The 16,557-nt window shown below is 47.3% G+C and overlaps 1 protein-coding gene across 1 annotated transcript; it reads left to right on the plus strand.

Annotated features, from left to right (window-relative positions):
- Window positions 1-12,776: 12,776 nt before the first annotated feature.
- On the plus strand, window positions 12,777-16,028 carry S100z (S100 calcium binding protein Z). Its single transcript, XM_028871731.2, has 2 exons — window positions 12,777-12,979; window positions 13,919-16,028. Exons 1-2 carry the CDS (start codon window positions 12,839-12,841, stop codon window positions 14,096-14,098), a joined length of 321 nt encoding a protein of 106 aa, XP_028727564.1. The 5' UTR covers window positions 12,777-12,838; the 3' UTR covers window positions 14,099-16,028.
- Window positions 16,029-16,557: the final 529 nt, after the last annotated feature.

Consider the following 16,557-nt stretch of genomic DNA (forward strand, 5'->3'; position numbering starts at 1 on the left):
GTTTTTGTCTAGTCTAGCGCTGTATCAGGTGAGGAACACTGAGGAGGGTACCGGGGCACACCGGAACTCACTCGTACATGAACTGGGAATGGAGTGTTCCCAGCAGCAGCAGGGCGTAGGCGGGAGGCAATGACAGAATCAGAGCTGGACCGAGGTGCCAGGTGGGGCTCAGGTCCCACTGGAACAGAGCCTGCCCTGAGTGAGGGTGGGAAGAGAGGAGAGCTTCCTGCAGCTGTGGGGGAAGGTGCAAGGGGGAGCAGAGGGGCCTCCGGCCTGAGTGCAGAACTCCTACCGTATACAGTTCAGTCCTGACACTGTGGCCTGGCCTTAAGTACCAGGCTTGGTGAGTCCCCAGGAGAGAAGCCAGGGCCAGAGTAAGTGTGGGTTGGTGCGGCTTGGAGTTTGAGATGCTGACGGGCTGTTTAATATGGAGATGCCCCTGGGGCCAGCTTAGAATCTGTTCTGTCCTGGAAGGGATGTAAAATGGTATATAAGGATATACAAAATTATATATATATACATATATATATAATTTTCATAGGAGAAGAAGGAGGAAGGGAACTAAGGACGGGACCTCAAAGTGAGGCGTGAGTTAATATAAAGACGCCCCAAGAAGCTCTGGGTTTGGAAGGACGGCTCAGTGGTTCACAGGAGCTTGCTCACCAGAGTTCAGTTCCCAGCGCCCACATCAAGGGGTGCACAAACACCTCTCATCCTCTTCCGGCTTCTGCAGGCATACGTGTGCACATACACAGACACCTAAATGAAATCTTCATAACTTATTATTATTTAATTTGTACGAGTGCTTTGTCTGTGTGCATTATCTGTGCGCCTCCTGCATGCAGCGCCTGTGAGGCCCTAAGAGGGTGCTGGATCTCTTGGAACTGGAGTTTCAGACAGTTGGGAGCTGCCATGTGGGTGCTGGGAACTGAACTTAGATCCTCTACAAGAGCGGCAGGTGCTCTTAACCAGAGTCATCTCTCCAAATCTCTGCCTTTTTTATTTCTCCCAAGACCAGGTTTCTCTGTGTAGTCCTGATTGTCCTGGATCTCACTCTGTAGACCAGGCTGGCCTCGAACTCACAGAGATCCTCCTGCCTCTACCTCCTAAGTGCTGGGATTAAAGGTGTGTGCTACCGCCTGGCTCCCCACTTCCCCTTTTTTTTTTTTTAGGAAACATGGTCACAAGCTGGCTAGATTTGATTCCGCTTTATTATTAGGTTGAGCTGTTCCTGTGTTCCTTCTATGTTCTGTGTGTGAGAGTGTGTGGGGTGTGTGTGTGTGTGTGTGTGTGTGTGTGTGTGTGTGTGTGTGTGAATTTCTCAAAAGTTAAGTTTTTTTGGCCTTTCCTAAACCAGAAGCGTTAGAATCTTTGAATCATATAATGGTATTTCTATCTGGAAACAATAACCTGGATCTGACCCCTTGAAAGGTCAGGAACTCCCCAACTTACCACAGTCCCCTCCGTGCCTTTTGCTTCTCCTACCCTAAAGCAGAGTCAGATGCCTGCCATTTACCCTGTAGACTGTTCTCTGAATTCACACCCCTACCGAATGTAATCAAATAAAAATGAACGGAGAGCAATTGTTTCCCTGCATTTCACCTGTGTACGTGAGCAGGCGCCGTACCTGTGAATGGCGCCTGTGTGACTCTGTTGGTAAAGTCTGGGCAGGACCCCTGCTGCAAGGGTTTGAGCTTTCCAGGCCATAGAATGACCACATCCAGCAAGTCAGGACTCTTCCCAACACAAAGCCCCGAAAGACCTTTTCCCCAGCACTTCCGGGACAGGGAAGGGTGTTCAAATGCCTGTCCCTGGAGGAGGTGCCTGTCAAACAGCATTGTGTCATTTCCCCCAAGCACAGCTGCTTAAGGAGTCACAGGGACCTCTAAGGGTAGGAAAAAAAATTGTCCAGACAAAGCATTCATTATGAGACAAAATGCCTCCAACAATACCATTGAGTTTTCTTTCAATTATGTACTGCAGTTTCCAATTTTGTGTTTTTATGGGATTTCTGTGTGTGTGTGTGGGAATGTATGTGTCTCTGTGTCTTTATGTTTCTTGTGCTTTTCTTTGGCTCTTTTTTTTTTTTTTTGTCCTATTCTGGTTTGTTTTTATTTTTCTTATTTTAGTAATATAATTTTTTTAGATGCCTGTTTGCTTTCTAATAAGTGAAAGAAAGTGTGGATTTGAGTGGGGGGGTGGGTGGGTGGGGGGGGGGGTAGGATCTGGACTGTCTTGGGAAAGGGGAAATCATAATTAGAATATACTGTATGAAAAAAGTCTATTTTCAACCCTCCCCCCACAAAGAAAGGATTTATAGCAAGATGGATGAGCAGCTAAGAGCACTTGCTGCTCTTGCAGAGGACTGGGCTTTGGTTCCCAGCACCCACACAGAAACTCACAGCTGTCTGAAACGCCAGTGCCAGAGATCCGGTGCCCTCTTCTGACCTCCAGAGGTATCAGGCACACACAGAGTACACATGCATGCAGGCAAACACTCATGTACACATCACAAAATTAAATATAAATATTAAAAAAAAATCACAGGGGAGGAGGCCAGTATGATACCATTCAGGAACTAATATTCTGTCAATCTGGCCTAATGCAGGAATGACTTTTGGAAAATTTCCAAGAAACTTGAGAGATACTTGGAATTCTCATAATACTCCCCAGAAACACACAGAGACAGCCTACGTATGTGATGCCCAGACTTGTGGTAGCCACACTGTGACCACCAAGGGACAAGTCAGAGAAGACAGCAGCGTACTAACGGTGAGAGGAGGAAAGAAAAAGGACTTTGTGACTCTGGTGACATTGTGGGAACCATGGAATGATGAAGTGGGAGCTAGCAACTGTCCTTGTAAGTTTATGCAATCAGAACGGATTCAAGTCCAAAGAAAAGACAATAAAAGCCACCCACAAACCCATTTCCCTTCTTGGGTGTGAACAGAAGACCAATGTAGGCAAGGGCTGGGCTCTGAGACACACTGTGGCACACTGTTCCAAGTGGGCAGACAGGCAGCAGTACTGGCGACACTCTCGGGGCCCTTAGCTCAGGGATCCGGAGGGATGGAAAGCGGCACTGTAAACTTTGTGAGGAAAACCATCAGGTAGATGAACTTCGCAGAGCTGGCCACAGAACAATGCAGAAGGCCCAGATGTCGGACTCCTAAGTAAGAGAGAACACAGACGAACTACAGAGGTTGGAGGGAAACCATCATAGGAAGAGGTCACAGAGGCCATGAGAACGGAGACTTCGGGAAGGAGAGGGAAGAGTGTCAGACGCAGCCCAATGGTGTGAGGCTGGCTGTGATCTGGGCATGCTTCCTCTTGGGCATCCTGTAGGTGAGGGTTCCTAGGTCCACTTTTTTTTTTTTAACACATTAGTTATTTTTAAAGGATTAAAAAAATATGTATATGAATGCTTTTGTCTGGATATATATGTATATATCTACATACACACATATATACATACATATATATGTATATACATATATACGTGTGTGTGCGTGCATGTGTGTGTGTGTGTGTGTGTGTGTGTGTGTGTACCACAGGCATGCCTAGTGTCCTCAGAGGCCCAAAGTGGGCATTGGAGCCTCTGGAACCGGAGTTACAGACAATTGTGATCCGCCATGTGGGTATTGGGGACTCTGGTCTTTTGCAAGAGCAACCATTGTTCTTCACCGTTGAGCAATTTCTCCAGCTCCTTTACGTATTTGTGTGTACATCGGCATGTGTGTGTGGAGAGGGCAGGCATGTCACAGCACGTGTGGGGGTCAGAGGACAGCCTGCAGGAGTGGGTTCTCTCCTCCCACCATGTTGGTCTTCAGGACTGGATTCATGTTGTCAGGCTTGGCAGCAAGCTCCTTCACCTGCTGAGCCATCTCGCCAGCCCTTACATGCTTGTCTCTAATGATCTTCTTCAGGAATGTCTTACCCAACATTTTCAGAAACAACAAAAACAAGTCACGACACATTTTAACTTGGTGAAACCCTAGGAATTTCTTCCTTCTTTGGTTTTGCCTGCTAGTTGCCTAGCCAATTTTAAACATGAGACCTTTGGAAGTCTTTATCTAACTAGAAGTTGGAGAGGTCAAGCCTGTTCTGGATAGAAAATGGAGCTATCCGGACCAGTTCCAACTTGCTAGCTACTATTGATAGGAACAAGGGTTCCAACATGCTAGCTGCTGTTGATATCGAGACAATCAACATGGAGTTGTATAGTGTGTGCAAGCCCAGAAGATTCTTGACCCATGCTACAGGTTGGTGTCTACACTGTGCCCTAAAGGCTTGGCCCCCAACTTGGAGGTGGGGAGAATTTTAGGAAGTGATACAAAATGCAGAAAGTATCATGCTTGGGGTTATGACTTTGAAGGGTTCTTTGGGACCTGGTTCTACATTGTGATCTTTCTCTATCTCTCTGTGTCTCTCTGTCTCTCTCTCTCCCTCCCTCTCTCCCCTCCTCCCTCCCATCCTCCCTCCCATATCATAGGTCTGCCGTGACATACACAGTTTTATTTCAGTGTATCTTCCCCACCGTCATGCTCTACCTTACTGTACACCCAGAAACAACAGACCCCCAGGGATGATGGGCTGAAAACTTCAGTCAAAACCAATCTCCCCCTCCAACTTTCTCAGGTATTTTCGTCATCATCCTAACACAACACAACACATCCGGTGAGCCCCTCATCCCTCCCGAGTGCTGCAGTCACGGTACAAACAGATACACGGGGCATCTAGTCAAGAGCAGGGGCATAGAAATGAAGTCCCATGTGCCATCATACAAGGGTAATGGCCACAGGGCAAGGGCTAATTGAAACAAAGCTCCTTTCTGTTTTTTTTATTGTTGTTGATTTGTACGTTTATGAGACAGGTTCTTCCAATGTAGCCCTGGCTTGCTTGGAACTTGTTTTATAGACCAGGCTGTCCTCAAACTGATGGTAATGCTCCTGCCTCGACCTCCCAAGTATTGGGACAATAGGCACGTAACACCACATCTGCCTCTGGTTTTGCGTTTGGATATAGGGTCTTACTATGTAGCTTAGGCTGACCTCAAACTCTATGTAGTCCAGTCTGGCCTGGACGCCATCATCCTCTGCCTCAGTTTCTCAAGCGTTGAGGGTACAGATGTACACCACCAGACCTGGCGAATTGTTACAGCATTCAAAACAGGGAGTCTTTAGACCTGGCATGTGAATGTTTATGCCCCTTTATGAACTGTGTGTATAAGTCAGCCATGGTTTCCCTATAATTCCAGCACTTGGGAGGCTGAGGCAGGAGGATGCTTGCAAGTCTGAGGACACCTGGGTTCCGGGTCAGCATGGGCTACAGAGTGAGACCCTGCTTCAGGAAATAAAAAAACAACACCTATGATGCTTACTAATGACTGAGGGTGGGTGTCTTTCAATTAACCCCCTTTAGAGTGATGGTGTGAGAAACAGTCCTAACTAATAGCCATGTAAACTCGGTGGCCACACAAAATCCCCAAGGGGTCATTATAACCAGATAGTTTGATTCAGCAGGACACATGGAGGTCAGACATCTGATGCCCATTCAGCGGGAGTGAAACCAGCCCAGGAAGACTCTCTACCACATGACCTTCAAACTAAGGTAAGGACTTCCGTGTTGCTTTTACCAGCATCAGTCTATCTCTGAACTGTTGGAGAAATGAGTGGGCGTACTGAAGAGGAGGGGGGCACCTTCCCTGGAATCTGGGTCTTTTGAGGCTGTTAGGTAATAAAGTCCAAAGGAGCAGGTGAAGCAGAATCTTAACCCTAGACCCACACACAGAGCCGTTTGGGAGGGAGAAGCTTTCCTTGATGTGGAGACAAATTCCAAAGTCCAAACACTATCTCTCTGCCTCTGTGACTGGGTGGACTGGGTTTGTAACCTGCAAATCCAGTCTTACCAGATCAGTTCTTCTTGGAGACTTTCCCACTTTGGGTCTGTTTTCTGGAACAAGGGCAGGGCTCCCTGGAGAATCACCCCTGGCTGAATAGGAACTCAGCAAGCAGAGCTCTTAACGAGAGTGGTGGGCCGAGGCTTGCAAGAGCTGTGAGGGGAAAAAAAATAAAAGAAGGCTCAAGATGAGAAGGTTTCCAGAAATGAGATCCAAGACCACACTTCAGGACAGATGGGATGAGAACCACCCGAGTGGGCTCCAAGCCCTCTGCTTGTGCTGCTGAATCTTACAGCAATTGCCCACTGTCTTTTTTAGAGACAAAGTATATGTCTCCATTTGTACCGGAAAACACGGGAGATGGACTTACGCTACAAAGCAGGACATTTCTCAGGTTGCCATTTATTAAAACCTTTCTCTGGCTGGGCAGTGGTGGCACATGCCTTTATTCCTAGAACTTGGGAGGCAGAGGCAGGTGGATCTCTCTGAGTTTGCGGCCAGTGTAGTCTACAGATTGAGTTCTAGGACAGTCAGGACTGTTTCACAGAGAAACCCTGTCTTGAAACAAACAAACAAACAAACAAACAAACAAACAAACAAACAAACAACCTTTCTCTGTGCTGGAGACTCTAAGATGGTCCTGCCCCCTCAGGTGGTAATATCACCTGGAGAGGGGCTACAGGAGGATTTTGGACTTCTGTATTGAATGTCACAAATACACACTCCTGAAAAGTCCTAATGACTTCCAAGGGGCTTTGGACAAAATCAGAGGCATTCTAATTGAGCAGACCTTGCTCAGTGGATCCTGAGCTCTGACACAGAGCTTGGTGGCCTTTCCGAATCAGAAATTATGGTTTGTGGTAAAAATGATGTCATTAAAGCCTAATATTAACCAATTCTATTAAGATATTGAGGAGGGGCGTGTGTGTGTGTGTGTGTGTGTGTGTGTGTGTGTGTGTGTGTGTGTGTGTGTCTTCAAAGCAAGTTCCAGGACAGACTCCAAAGCTACACAGAGAGACCCTATCTCAAAAAACAAAAAACAAAACAAACAAACAAAAACAAAAACCCAAAAAAGATACTGAGGAGGGCGTTAGAAAGATGACTCGGTAGCTAAGCATGCTAGTTGGTCTTTCAGGGACTGGGTTCAATACCCAGCAAGCACAGGGTGGCTCACAACCAGCCATAACTCAGTTCCTGGGGATTCAGCACCCTTTTCTGGCCTGTACCAACCGGGCACACACCTGGTACATTCACATTTGTGCAGGCAATTCACTCATACATACGAAAGAAAATCGTTGTTAGGGAGGTCACTTCCTGAAAACTCACTGTTTCTTCCTTCACATTGTCATTTTCCTATTGCCATGAAAGGTGCCATAGGAAACAGGACACAGTGCCCCCTCCAGCAGGGGCTTGCATGCAGGTTCTTTCTGAAGCCACATGAAAATTTCACCAGTCACATTTTAGTTCCAAACAAAATTCTCTTAAGCATATCTATTGACATTGCACTATTTCTCAAAGAATCGCATGAAAAGGACTCCAAAGGTTTAACCGGTTACATTTGTTGTTTATTGTCATAGAACAAGAGGGACAAGGGTTCTGGAGCTGTGTAGTTAAGACCCTGGTTCCTGTTTTCTCAAAGGGCTGTGCCGTGGTGCAGCTCTACCTCCATGGCATCTCTTCGCAGGCCTCAGTTCTTTACCTCAGAGATCTCTCCAGGAGACCCCACGGGCAGCTGTCTGCCTCTAGATGGAGAGATCCCAGCAGAAGCTAGCAGGGTCAGGGAACACAGTCTGTGTATGCGGGTGGAAGAGGCCGAGGGCTGCTGGCTGGAGCGGCCTGTGGCAACGGCAGGAATTCTCTTTGGAGATCTCCGCTTGGGGGAAGCTGGATTTTTGACTTCACCCAAAGAGAATTTCAGGGCCAGATGGCATGAAGCAGATGAAATGTAGTCAACAGATTTTTAAACACGGATTGAGCATGAGTGTTTATAGAAAGAGGCTCTCAGGGAAAAGATAAGACACACCCAAAAGTGTGGGTGTTAGGCTCCCCAGGAGGGACTCGAACGTGTAGTGGCATATATGATTGGCAACTCTCAAGTTCCATCTTAGATGGGTCCTAAGAAACTGCCTCCCCTCCTTCCCTCTTTTTTAATTACAGGGTTGCCCTGAGGGTGCTGTGGATTGTAATCTGGTAAGATAAACCTGGGTTGCCCAGAGGGGTTTAGACAAGAGTTTTATTATAAACGGGATTTCTTGTGAGAGTCCTTGAAAATTGCAGGTTCATAGCAGGGAAGGAGAGTAAACCACATAGACCCAGGCCTTCAGGACCGCACGTTGTTATTTGAACATTCTAGAAATAGCTCCACACTGAAGGAACACTGTCTCTGGAGGCAGCTTTCCCAGGGGCTGTTCATTGGGCTGGAGTTCATTCATTCCTTCACTCCTTCATTCTAAGTGTGGGTTCCAGGGATGGACGCCCGGGTTCTTCCGCTTGCAAAGGGAGCCCTTGACTGACTGAACCATCTCCCGAGGTTTGTGCCAGAATTCTTGACTCCCACTTATTGAGAGACTTGAGCCAGAGTTGGGGGTGAGGGGTTTCCTTCCTCCCCTTGTTCCTTAACTTTGCCTTTTTAACCTACCTCAAGGGGACCGCACGGAGTTAGAACACCAGGAGGCCAGGGTCCCCGGGCATCATTTTGAAGGCTGGCTACCACTGAAACCTCGTTCCAACATTCTGGCCGAAAGAGGGGTTCGCTTTTAGTTGGTGACAGCCAGTCTTGACTACAGATGTGAGCTGATGTTCAGATCTGTGACATGGGTGTCTACCACTCACCCATGCCACTTGGCCAGTGTGACCGGTTGAGATTTGTCTACTACCTCCAGCCTGAGTATACACTTGGACAGTTAGAAAGTTTCTGTGTTCAATTTGTTAGTCATTTGTGTGTATGTGTCTGTGTCCACCTTTGAGCATGGAAGCCAGAAGAGGTCATCAGACCCCTCGGAGCTGGAGTCACAGATGTGTGGGGATGCTCACGTGCTTATGTGCTGGGATCCCAACAGTCCTGATGACTGGCAGCCAGCACTCATTCCTCCACCCCCCCCCCTTTCTCTTGTTCCGTTCACTTCCAAGCATTGTACTAAAAAAGAGTCCTCTGGGCTGGAGAGTTGGCTCAGCAGTTAAGAACACCGGCTGCTCTCGCTGAGGACCCAGTTCGGCGGGTCCCAGCACCCACGTGGTGGCTCACAAGTGTCTGTAACTCCAGTTCCAGGGATCCAACACCCTTCTGGCCTCCTGGCCTCAGGAGGCATCAGGCATGTAAGAGGTACACAGACATACATGCAGGCAAAACACACACACACACATTAAGCAAACAAATAAATAGAATTTTAAAAGAATTCTCATGTTTGTGGATGTTCACCGGCCTCCATCTCTTCCCGGAAGTCTTTCTCTTACGCTTCCTCACTTCTGTCCATTTTCTCCTTCTTTCCGCTCTCCTTTGGATGCAAAGTCGGGCTTTTTAGCTCTGAGAGTCATGAGTCACGTCAAAATAAAAAGAAGACAAGTTGAGGTAACACGTGAAGCACACTGAACAGCCCTTCTGGGCGGCTGTCACCAGTGCGTCTGTGTCCCTAGGGTGACAGAGTCTCATCGAGCCTTTCATGTTTGCCTTCGTTCCCGAACGTCTCCTGGAGATCTCAGGCCAGGGCTGGTTTATTAGCCCCTGCTAAGGGCCACATGTTTTACAGGCTCAAAGCCAAAGCGCATTCTGTGAGGTGCAGTTCCAGAACACGACACTAAGGGGCAGCACACACCAAAGGAAACCTTCAGGTCTGAGCCAGCCTCAGAAACCGGAATCTGCCTGGCTTTGGAACTCCAGCACTGAGGAAGGAAGGAGCCCAGCTCTCAGCTCTTAAATCCATCTTTAGCATTTTAATCTTTGCTGTCTTTTCTGTTAGAAGTTTTTTGTTGTTGTTGTTTCGTTTTGTTTTGTGTTTTGAGACAGAGTTTCACTCTGTAGACCAGGCTGGCCTCAAATTCATAGAGATCCACCTGCCTCTGCCTCACACGTGCTGGGATCAAAGGTGTGTGCCACCACCCGGCTCCATGAGAAGTTTTACCTGTCACTTGACTTCTCCAGATAGATAGCTTTGTGGTGGAATACAACGTTGTTGAGACCTACGCACTCATACAATTTGTCTATTTTTGTGCATATGTAACTTCAGTGCTTAACCTGGTAACGCTTAATCCCAAATTCAAACTGTATTCATCAAAATAACCCCCTCTGGTTTTTTTTTTTTTTTTTTTATTTCGAGACAGGGTTTCTCTGTGTAGTTTTGTGCCTTTCCTGGGACTCACTTGGTAGCCCAGGCTGGCCTTGAACTCACAGAGATCCGCCTACCTCTACCTCCCGAGTGCTGGGATTAAAGACGTGCGCCACCACTGCCCGGCAACCCCCTCTGTTTTTGATGAACAAAGTTTTTAATGCAGAATAAAGGCAATTAAATAATTGGGCAGGTGAGCTGGACAAAGCCCAGTTCTTGGGAGACCACAGACCCCTTCCCTAGTTCATTGTCCATCCATCACGACTTCCCCCTCCCTCTCTCCCTCCTCCAACCCTCTCTCCCTCTCTTTCTCCACCCCCCATTCTAAAATAGGTTATCATTTCGTAGCCCAGTATTGTCTTAAACTCACATGTCTCAGGCTGACCTTGAACTTGCCATCCTCCTGCCTCAGCTTCCCAAGTGCAGGGATGGCAGGTATGCACCACACCGGTGGCTACAAGCAAGGGGGTTCTGAGCACTCCCATGTGCCTGATTTTGCAATAAGTGCTTGTGGAACACAAAGATGGAGCCTGAGATTAGGGAAATCATTCCAGGAGCTGGAGAGATGATGGCTCAGAGGTTAAGAGCACTGGCTGCTCTTCCAGAGGTCCTGAGTTCAATTCCCAGCAACCACAGGGTGGCTCTCAACCATCTGTAAGGAGATCTGATTCCTTCTTCTGGCCTGCAGGCATGCATGCAGATAGAATGCTGTATACTAAACAAACAAATAAATAAATAAATAAATAAATATTTAAATAAATACAATTCTTTAAAAAAGGAAATCATTCCAAGTGTGGAGAGTGGAGAGTACGTGACAACGGTGATTACAGGAATGTCCCCAAAGCACAGTGCTAAGAAAAAAGAAAAAAGTGGGCTCCTCTGACAGGGCCGGGGAGCTGGGAAGGATGCAGGAAAGTTGCTGCAGGAGATGACATTTGCATTCCGTCATCAATGAGAGGATGGGATGCAGTCAAGGAAAGAGCGCTGGATATTTCCATTTATGTGCAGGCAGGGGCAGGCCCGTCAGTGCCCAGACGTGTGGACACTGATTATATTGTGATCAACTACTGTGACAGCAGAAGGGCGCCAGACAGCAGTAGTCCAGATAGTCAGCCCAGAGTGTACAACACGGAGCCTAGTGACTCAAGACTTGAAGGTGGCAAAGAATGAGGAGCAGTGGACATTTAAACGGTGACAGAGGCTGGGGTGGAAAGTGGCAGTGGGTGACTGAGATGGTCTGAGCAGGAGGCGGGAAGAGGGTAGGCATCTTAGCTGAATCCTAGTCAAGTTTATGGGGCTCTTCAGTAAACAGGGGTCTAGATCATCCTGGTGCTCGGCAGACATCTGGGGCTAAAGGTTTAGAAATTATAGACGTGCCCAAGAATACTCCGGGAACAGCATTCACAATTGAGGAACAGTGGCCACAAAGACTTAGCAGGAAACTGAACCGCAAGAAGAGACCCCAGCATCATCTGCGTTCTTTGCATTTAACACACTCCAGGAAAAACAGCAGTAGGATTTTCTTCAAGATAAGGTTCCTCTGGCCACCACATCTGGGTTTTTACATGGTTGGTAGGGATCCAGCTCGAGCCTTTGTGCTTGTGAGTCACTGTCCCAGCATCCTTTCCTTAAGGTTTTTCTTACCTGGGAATCCCGCTATACATTCCTGCATACACCGTTTTCCTATCATCCACAGTTAGCAGGTAATGCATTTCTGTACTTGATCGGGCTAAAATCGGTGGCTACTGAACAAGCCAGGAAGACTTAACGCCCAACCACCTTGTCACTCATAATGCAATCCAGGTACTAGTTGAGGCCTCAGCAGTTCATTAGGCTGACACAAGCTTGAGCGCACGCTCGCGCGCACACACACACACACACACACACACACACACACACACACACACTGGTTTGAACCAGTGTTTCTTCTTTGCTCCTTTTAGACCCCATTCTAGCCATCAACTTCAATAACTATACTTCTACCCATATTCCCACATGAGCGGAACAGAGGGCTTTTCCTTCCCACGCCGCAGTCTTCCCTAAGGCCCGGCGATCACCCACCTTCCTCCACAGCCCTTGGGGCAGCAGCGCACACCTGTTCGTTCTGCTGATTAAAAACAGACTCCGCGGCCTCTGAGTTGAGTCTCTTGCCTCCGATAATTGTCATGTGTTGGGAACAGGTGTGCCAGGTGGAAACCCAGCGACCAGGGCTCAGATCATAATCGGGAACACCTGCAGACAGCTGCCTCCTGCTGAACGGGTAGGAAGTAAGGGGTTTTCTTGCTCTTTTGCTTTATTTTTTTTCAGTTCTGTGTTCTAGCATGACTCTGGGCCTGTCGAGTTGCTCACCTATGAACTGCTGGAGGCAGACAGCCTGGAGGAGTGGGAACTGGCCAGCAGAAAAGCCACCTGCAAAGCTCTCGCCTGCAGCTTACTCTAGAATGCGTGGAACACGGTCTTTAGTGGACGATCCTTACAGTTTAAGAACTATCCCTTGTGTGTTCTATTTTCAGGAAAGAGTCGACGTATCCCCCCAGCATCTGCTTCCTTTGAACAAGTGCTGTCCTTCTCCCTGGGTTGGTGACCTGCTCCGGGAGTCATCCGCTCTGCTACCAGCATGCCCACCCAGCTGGAGATGGCCATGGACACGATGATCCGGATCTTCCACCGCTACTCTTGCAAAGAGGGGGACAGGTTCAAGCTCAACAAAGGGGAGCTGAAGATGTTATTACAGCGGGAACTCACAGAATTCCTCACGGTGAGGCCCTTTTCCTGCCTCGTTTGCTAGGGCGTGGATGGGCTATGGCTTTAGGGCAGGTATTACGGACATTCTCTCTATAATTGCTTTCTAGACCCTAAGTGCTGGGAAGAGCCCGTGGAGATCTGTGTTTTCTGCACACATTGGCAGGAACCATTTTCCTTTCTGCTGTATAAAGCTCCAGGCACACTACCATTATTAATTGTGAGGATAACCCTGGGTATAACTAGTTATATCTTTTATTGCTGCAGCAAAATATTGGATATTGGATCTAAAAAAATAAGCTCAACGTAGTTGTCAACACTTGGAGAACCTAACTCTAGCAGTAAGGAAAATGGCTCCTGGGTACTCCTTTTTGCATGTTTCAGGGAGACACAGACACACAAAACACATGTTGTTTACCTGAAATTCAAATGTATCCAGGTGTCTAGTGCTTGTACTGGCTGTATCTAGTGAACTTGGTACTAAGCACCTTCAAATGTGTTAAAGCGTCTTCATAGCATGTGGATAGAGACTGTTCTTCCCATGGGACAACTAAGGGAATTCTAAAATGTTCCGTGAGTGCTCAAAAGCCTACCGATGGTAAATGTCACTCATTGTCCCTTTTGACTTTGAAGCTGCTGTTTATATGTCACACAGCTATCTTCAGGTGTCCTGGTCTCGTGCCTGCAATGTCCAGGAGATGCATTTCCGGCATCCATAATTCACTTGAGCCTGCTACTGTTTGCTTTTCTGGACTTTGGGTCTGAGCTGGCGTTCTGTGGACCCGGGACAGGGGCTAGGCTCTAGGCTGGCTCTGGTCTTGTAAATAGACTCTTGGGAGTCGTGTTTAGGTGCTAAAATGAGGATGAAATTCCCATACAAACCAAAGGAAGATGTGACCTCAGTTGTCATGATGCTCCAGGCCTCTGAGTTAGACACTTTTCTTTTTCTCTTTAGTGCCAAAAGGACCCCCAGTTGGTGGATAAGATAATGCAGGACCTGGACGCCAACAAGGACAACGAAGTGGATTTTAATGAATTTGTGGTCATGGTGGCGGCTCTGACTGTTGCTTGTAATGATTACTTTGTGGAGCAGCTGAAGAAGAAAGACAAGCAGGCTGACGCAAGGCAGAAATAGATGCAGAGTTCTGTGCCTGCTGTGAGTCTATATCCTTCCCGTTCCTAGACACAGTGATGTGACTTACAGATGTTATATGTGTATGCTTATTAGCATTAATTAAGCTTTATTCACCCTGACATATTGACTTTACACAAATACTCCAGGTCTTATGCCCTCTTTAAAATTTACCTATATTATTAAAAATGTTATGCTTTATTTGTCAAATAGAGAGCACCCCCAGATTTAGCCACTTTTGAAATGAGACTCAAAGCTGGTGAGCTTCCAAGACCTTGTTCTTACATCGTGGTTTTGCAATTCCTTTGTTCCTGAAGAGATTCCTCGGCCCTCCCTATGGGCTCCTAATTGTGCTTTGAATAGCAGAAGCTGTGAGGGGTTGTGAGCAGAGAGGCTGGTAAAGAGAAAGACTGCCCTTCGGTGGGTTAGACTGGGGTGGGCGGATTCAGGACGAGATGTGTAAGCTGTAAGAGCTGAATACAGCGAATCTTAGGAGTTGGTGTGTAAACACCCTCCCACGCGCCCTGGGGCTGAGTGTTTTACACGGGATACCAGTTCCCACAGCCTTCCCTAAGGTTAAGTGGCATCAGGCCTTGGGGATGGATACTTGCTCCCTTCCCTCTGTCCTTCTTAGTCTTACTAGAGTGCTCCAACTTGTTTGCTGTGCCTAACATTAGTGACCTGGACAAGAATCCTTGACTAAATGTCAGCTTCTGGGGATCCAGACTGTGACAGATAATCGGGAGAGTTGGAAGAAAGGAAGTTGATATTTGAAGGGATGATCCTAGGTACTGGGGAAGGCAGGGTACAGAGAGCATCTGTGAAGGGGCGCTGCTGGGTCTGGGTGAAAGACCGTGGTGGCTCAATGTGGCGGCTCACTGTGGCTCAAGCCAGGATTCAGTGATGGAGGGGAAGGCATGCAGCTGAAGTGCTTTGGGGGGAGAGACTGGCAAGATCTGTGGGGTTGACAGGGTAGACTGTTGTTGGCCTGACACGCAGCCTGCCTTTCTGTACACACCAGAACTGTTTTTGCAGGGTGGCAGGCGACCAGCAGAAAAGATGTGTTTCCCAATATGTTGTACTGCTGGGGGAGCCAGGCCTACTGAACAACTGAACTAAGAAGGGGAAGCAGAAGCCTGATAGGAATCTCTGGGGATGTTTTGCCATCTCTGGGAGAGGCTGTAGGTCTTCTACTTATTAGTTCTTCCATTTCCATTGGAATGTCAACGTGAGGCTGGGGGTGGGGTAGGGTGGAGCGTTCATATGGTCCTCGAGGATGGTGGAGAGCAAAGACAGAGGGGTTGTCTGTCCCAAACATGGCTCTCATCTTCCAGAGAATCAGAGCCAATTTATTCTGTGTCAAACATGAGTGACGGTGGCCAGGGAGACGGCAGGAAAGCCAGGAGGGCATGGTGCCTCGGAAGCCGGGGAAGGAACAGTAAGAGCTGGGAGGAGGGTGAAATAAATCATGAGGAGCCAGATGAGAAGGGAGGATGGGTGGCCAGACTGTCGAGGCAGAGGTCATGGTGACGGCAGTGATGCTGAAGGGGCTGATGTGGATTAGAAAAGGCCCCGGTCCCTGGCCCACAGGTGGTAGGTTCTCAATAGGTATTTCTGTAATAAACACACAAGAAGGAATTTGCCTGTCACTGACGTTCTAGATCAAAGACCTGCTACATTTTCTTTACATAGAACAATGTTTTTGCCTTCTTCAAACCAGTTTTAAGCAGACAGTCTGTGGAGTATTCAGCAGATGGGCAGAACACTTAAGAGAAAAAACAAAAAACAAAAAACCTGTACTTTTCAATGCACTTACTCCTGTCTTTTAAAGGGATCAGAAGAAAATAAACAAAACTGGACATGGATTTTGACTGTGTGTAGCTTCTTTCCCTTTTTGTCTTTTTTTTTTAATTGAAAATAAAAACTTCATACAATAGAGGTTGCTTTGCCCATGAAGGCCTGGGCATCTTCAGGGGCCTTTACACTTTCCATTTCAATTTGATCTGATGTTTGCATTTTCTAAATCGGGCTCACTGAAACATGGAAAGTAAATCCCCAAATTTCCTCGCTGTCCTGGTCTTGGAAGGATGTTCTCCCAACAGAAGTAAGGAGAAAACAATGTTCATTTCATGGTGTTTCTGAAAATCAATCAAAAGTAAGGAAAAGCAATTTAAGCCTCAAATTAGATTTCAAATGAGTAAGAATTGCACAGTGTACCAGAAGTCCTTCTCAAGTAGACAGGCTTTCCTTTCTTCTCTATGCCCCTCTCCTCCCTTTGACTAGCTACACAAAATAAGTTTGTTGAAGGCAAAATTACTTAGTGCCTATGTCGAGGGACGCTGGTGTTTTGTCTTGTTTTGTTATTGTTGTTGTTGGTTTGTTTTTCATGTTCTAGAGTTTAAATAAACTTGAAACTTAAATACATTCACAAGCTGTCTCTGAATGGGTGCCTGCCAGTGGTC

This window comes from Peromyscus leucopus, chromosome 11 (genome assembly GCF_004664715.2).
Source record: "Peromyscus leucopus breed LL Stock chromosome 11, UCI_PerLeu_2.1, whole genome shotgun sequence".
NCBI lineage: Eukaryota > Metazoa > Chordata > Mammalia > Rodentia > Cricetidae > Peromyscus > Peromyscus leucopus.

Coding starts and splice junctions, on each gene's coding strand:
- S100z (XM_028871731.2), top strand. CDS start 12,839: ATGCCCACCCAGCTGGAGATGGCCATGGACACGATGATCCGGATCTTC. Junction 12,980..13,918: donor AACTCACAGAATTCCTCACG/GTGAGGCCCTTT, acceptor TTTTCTCTTTAG/TGCCAAAAGGACCCCCAGTT.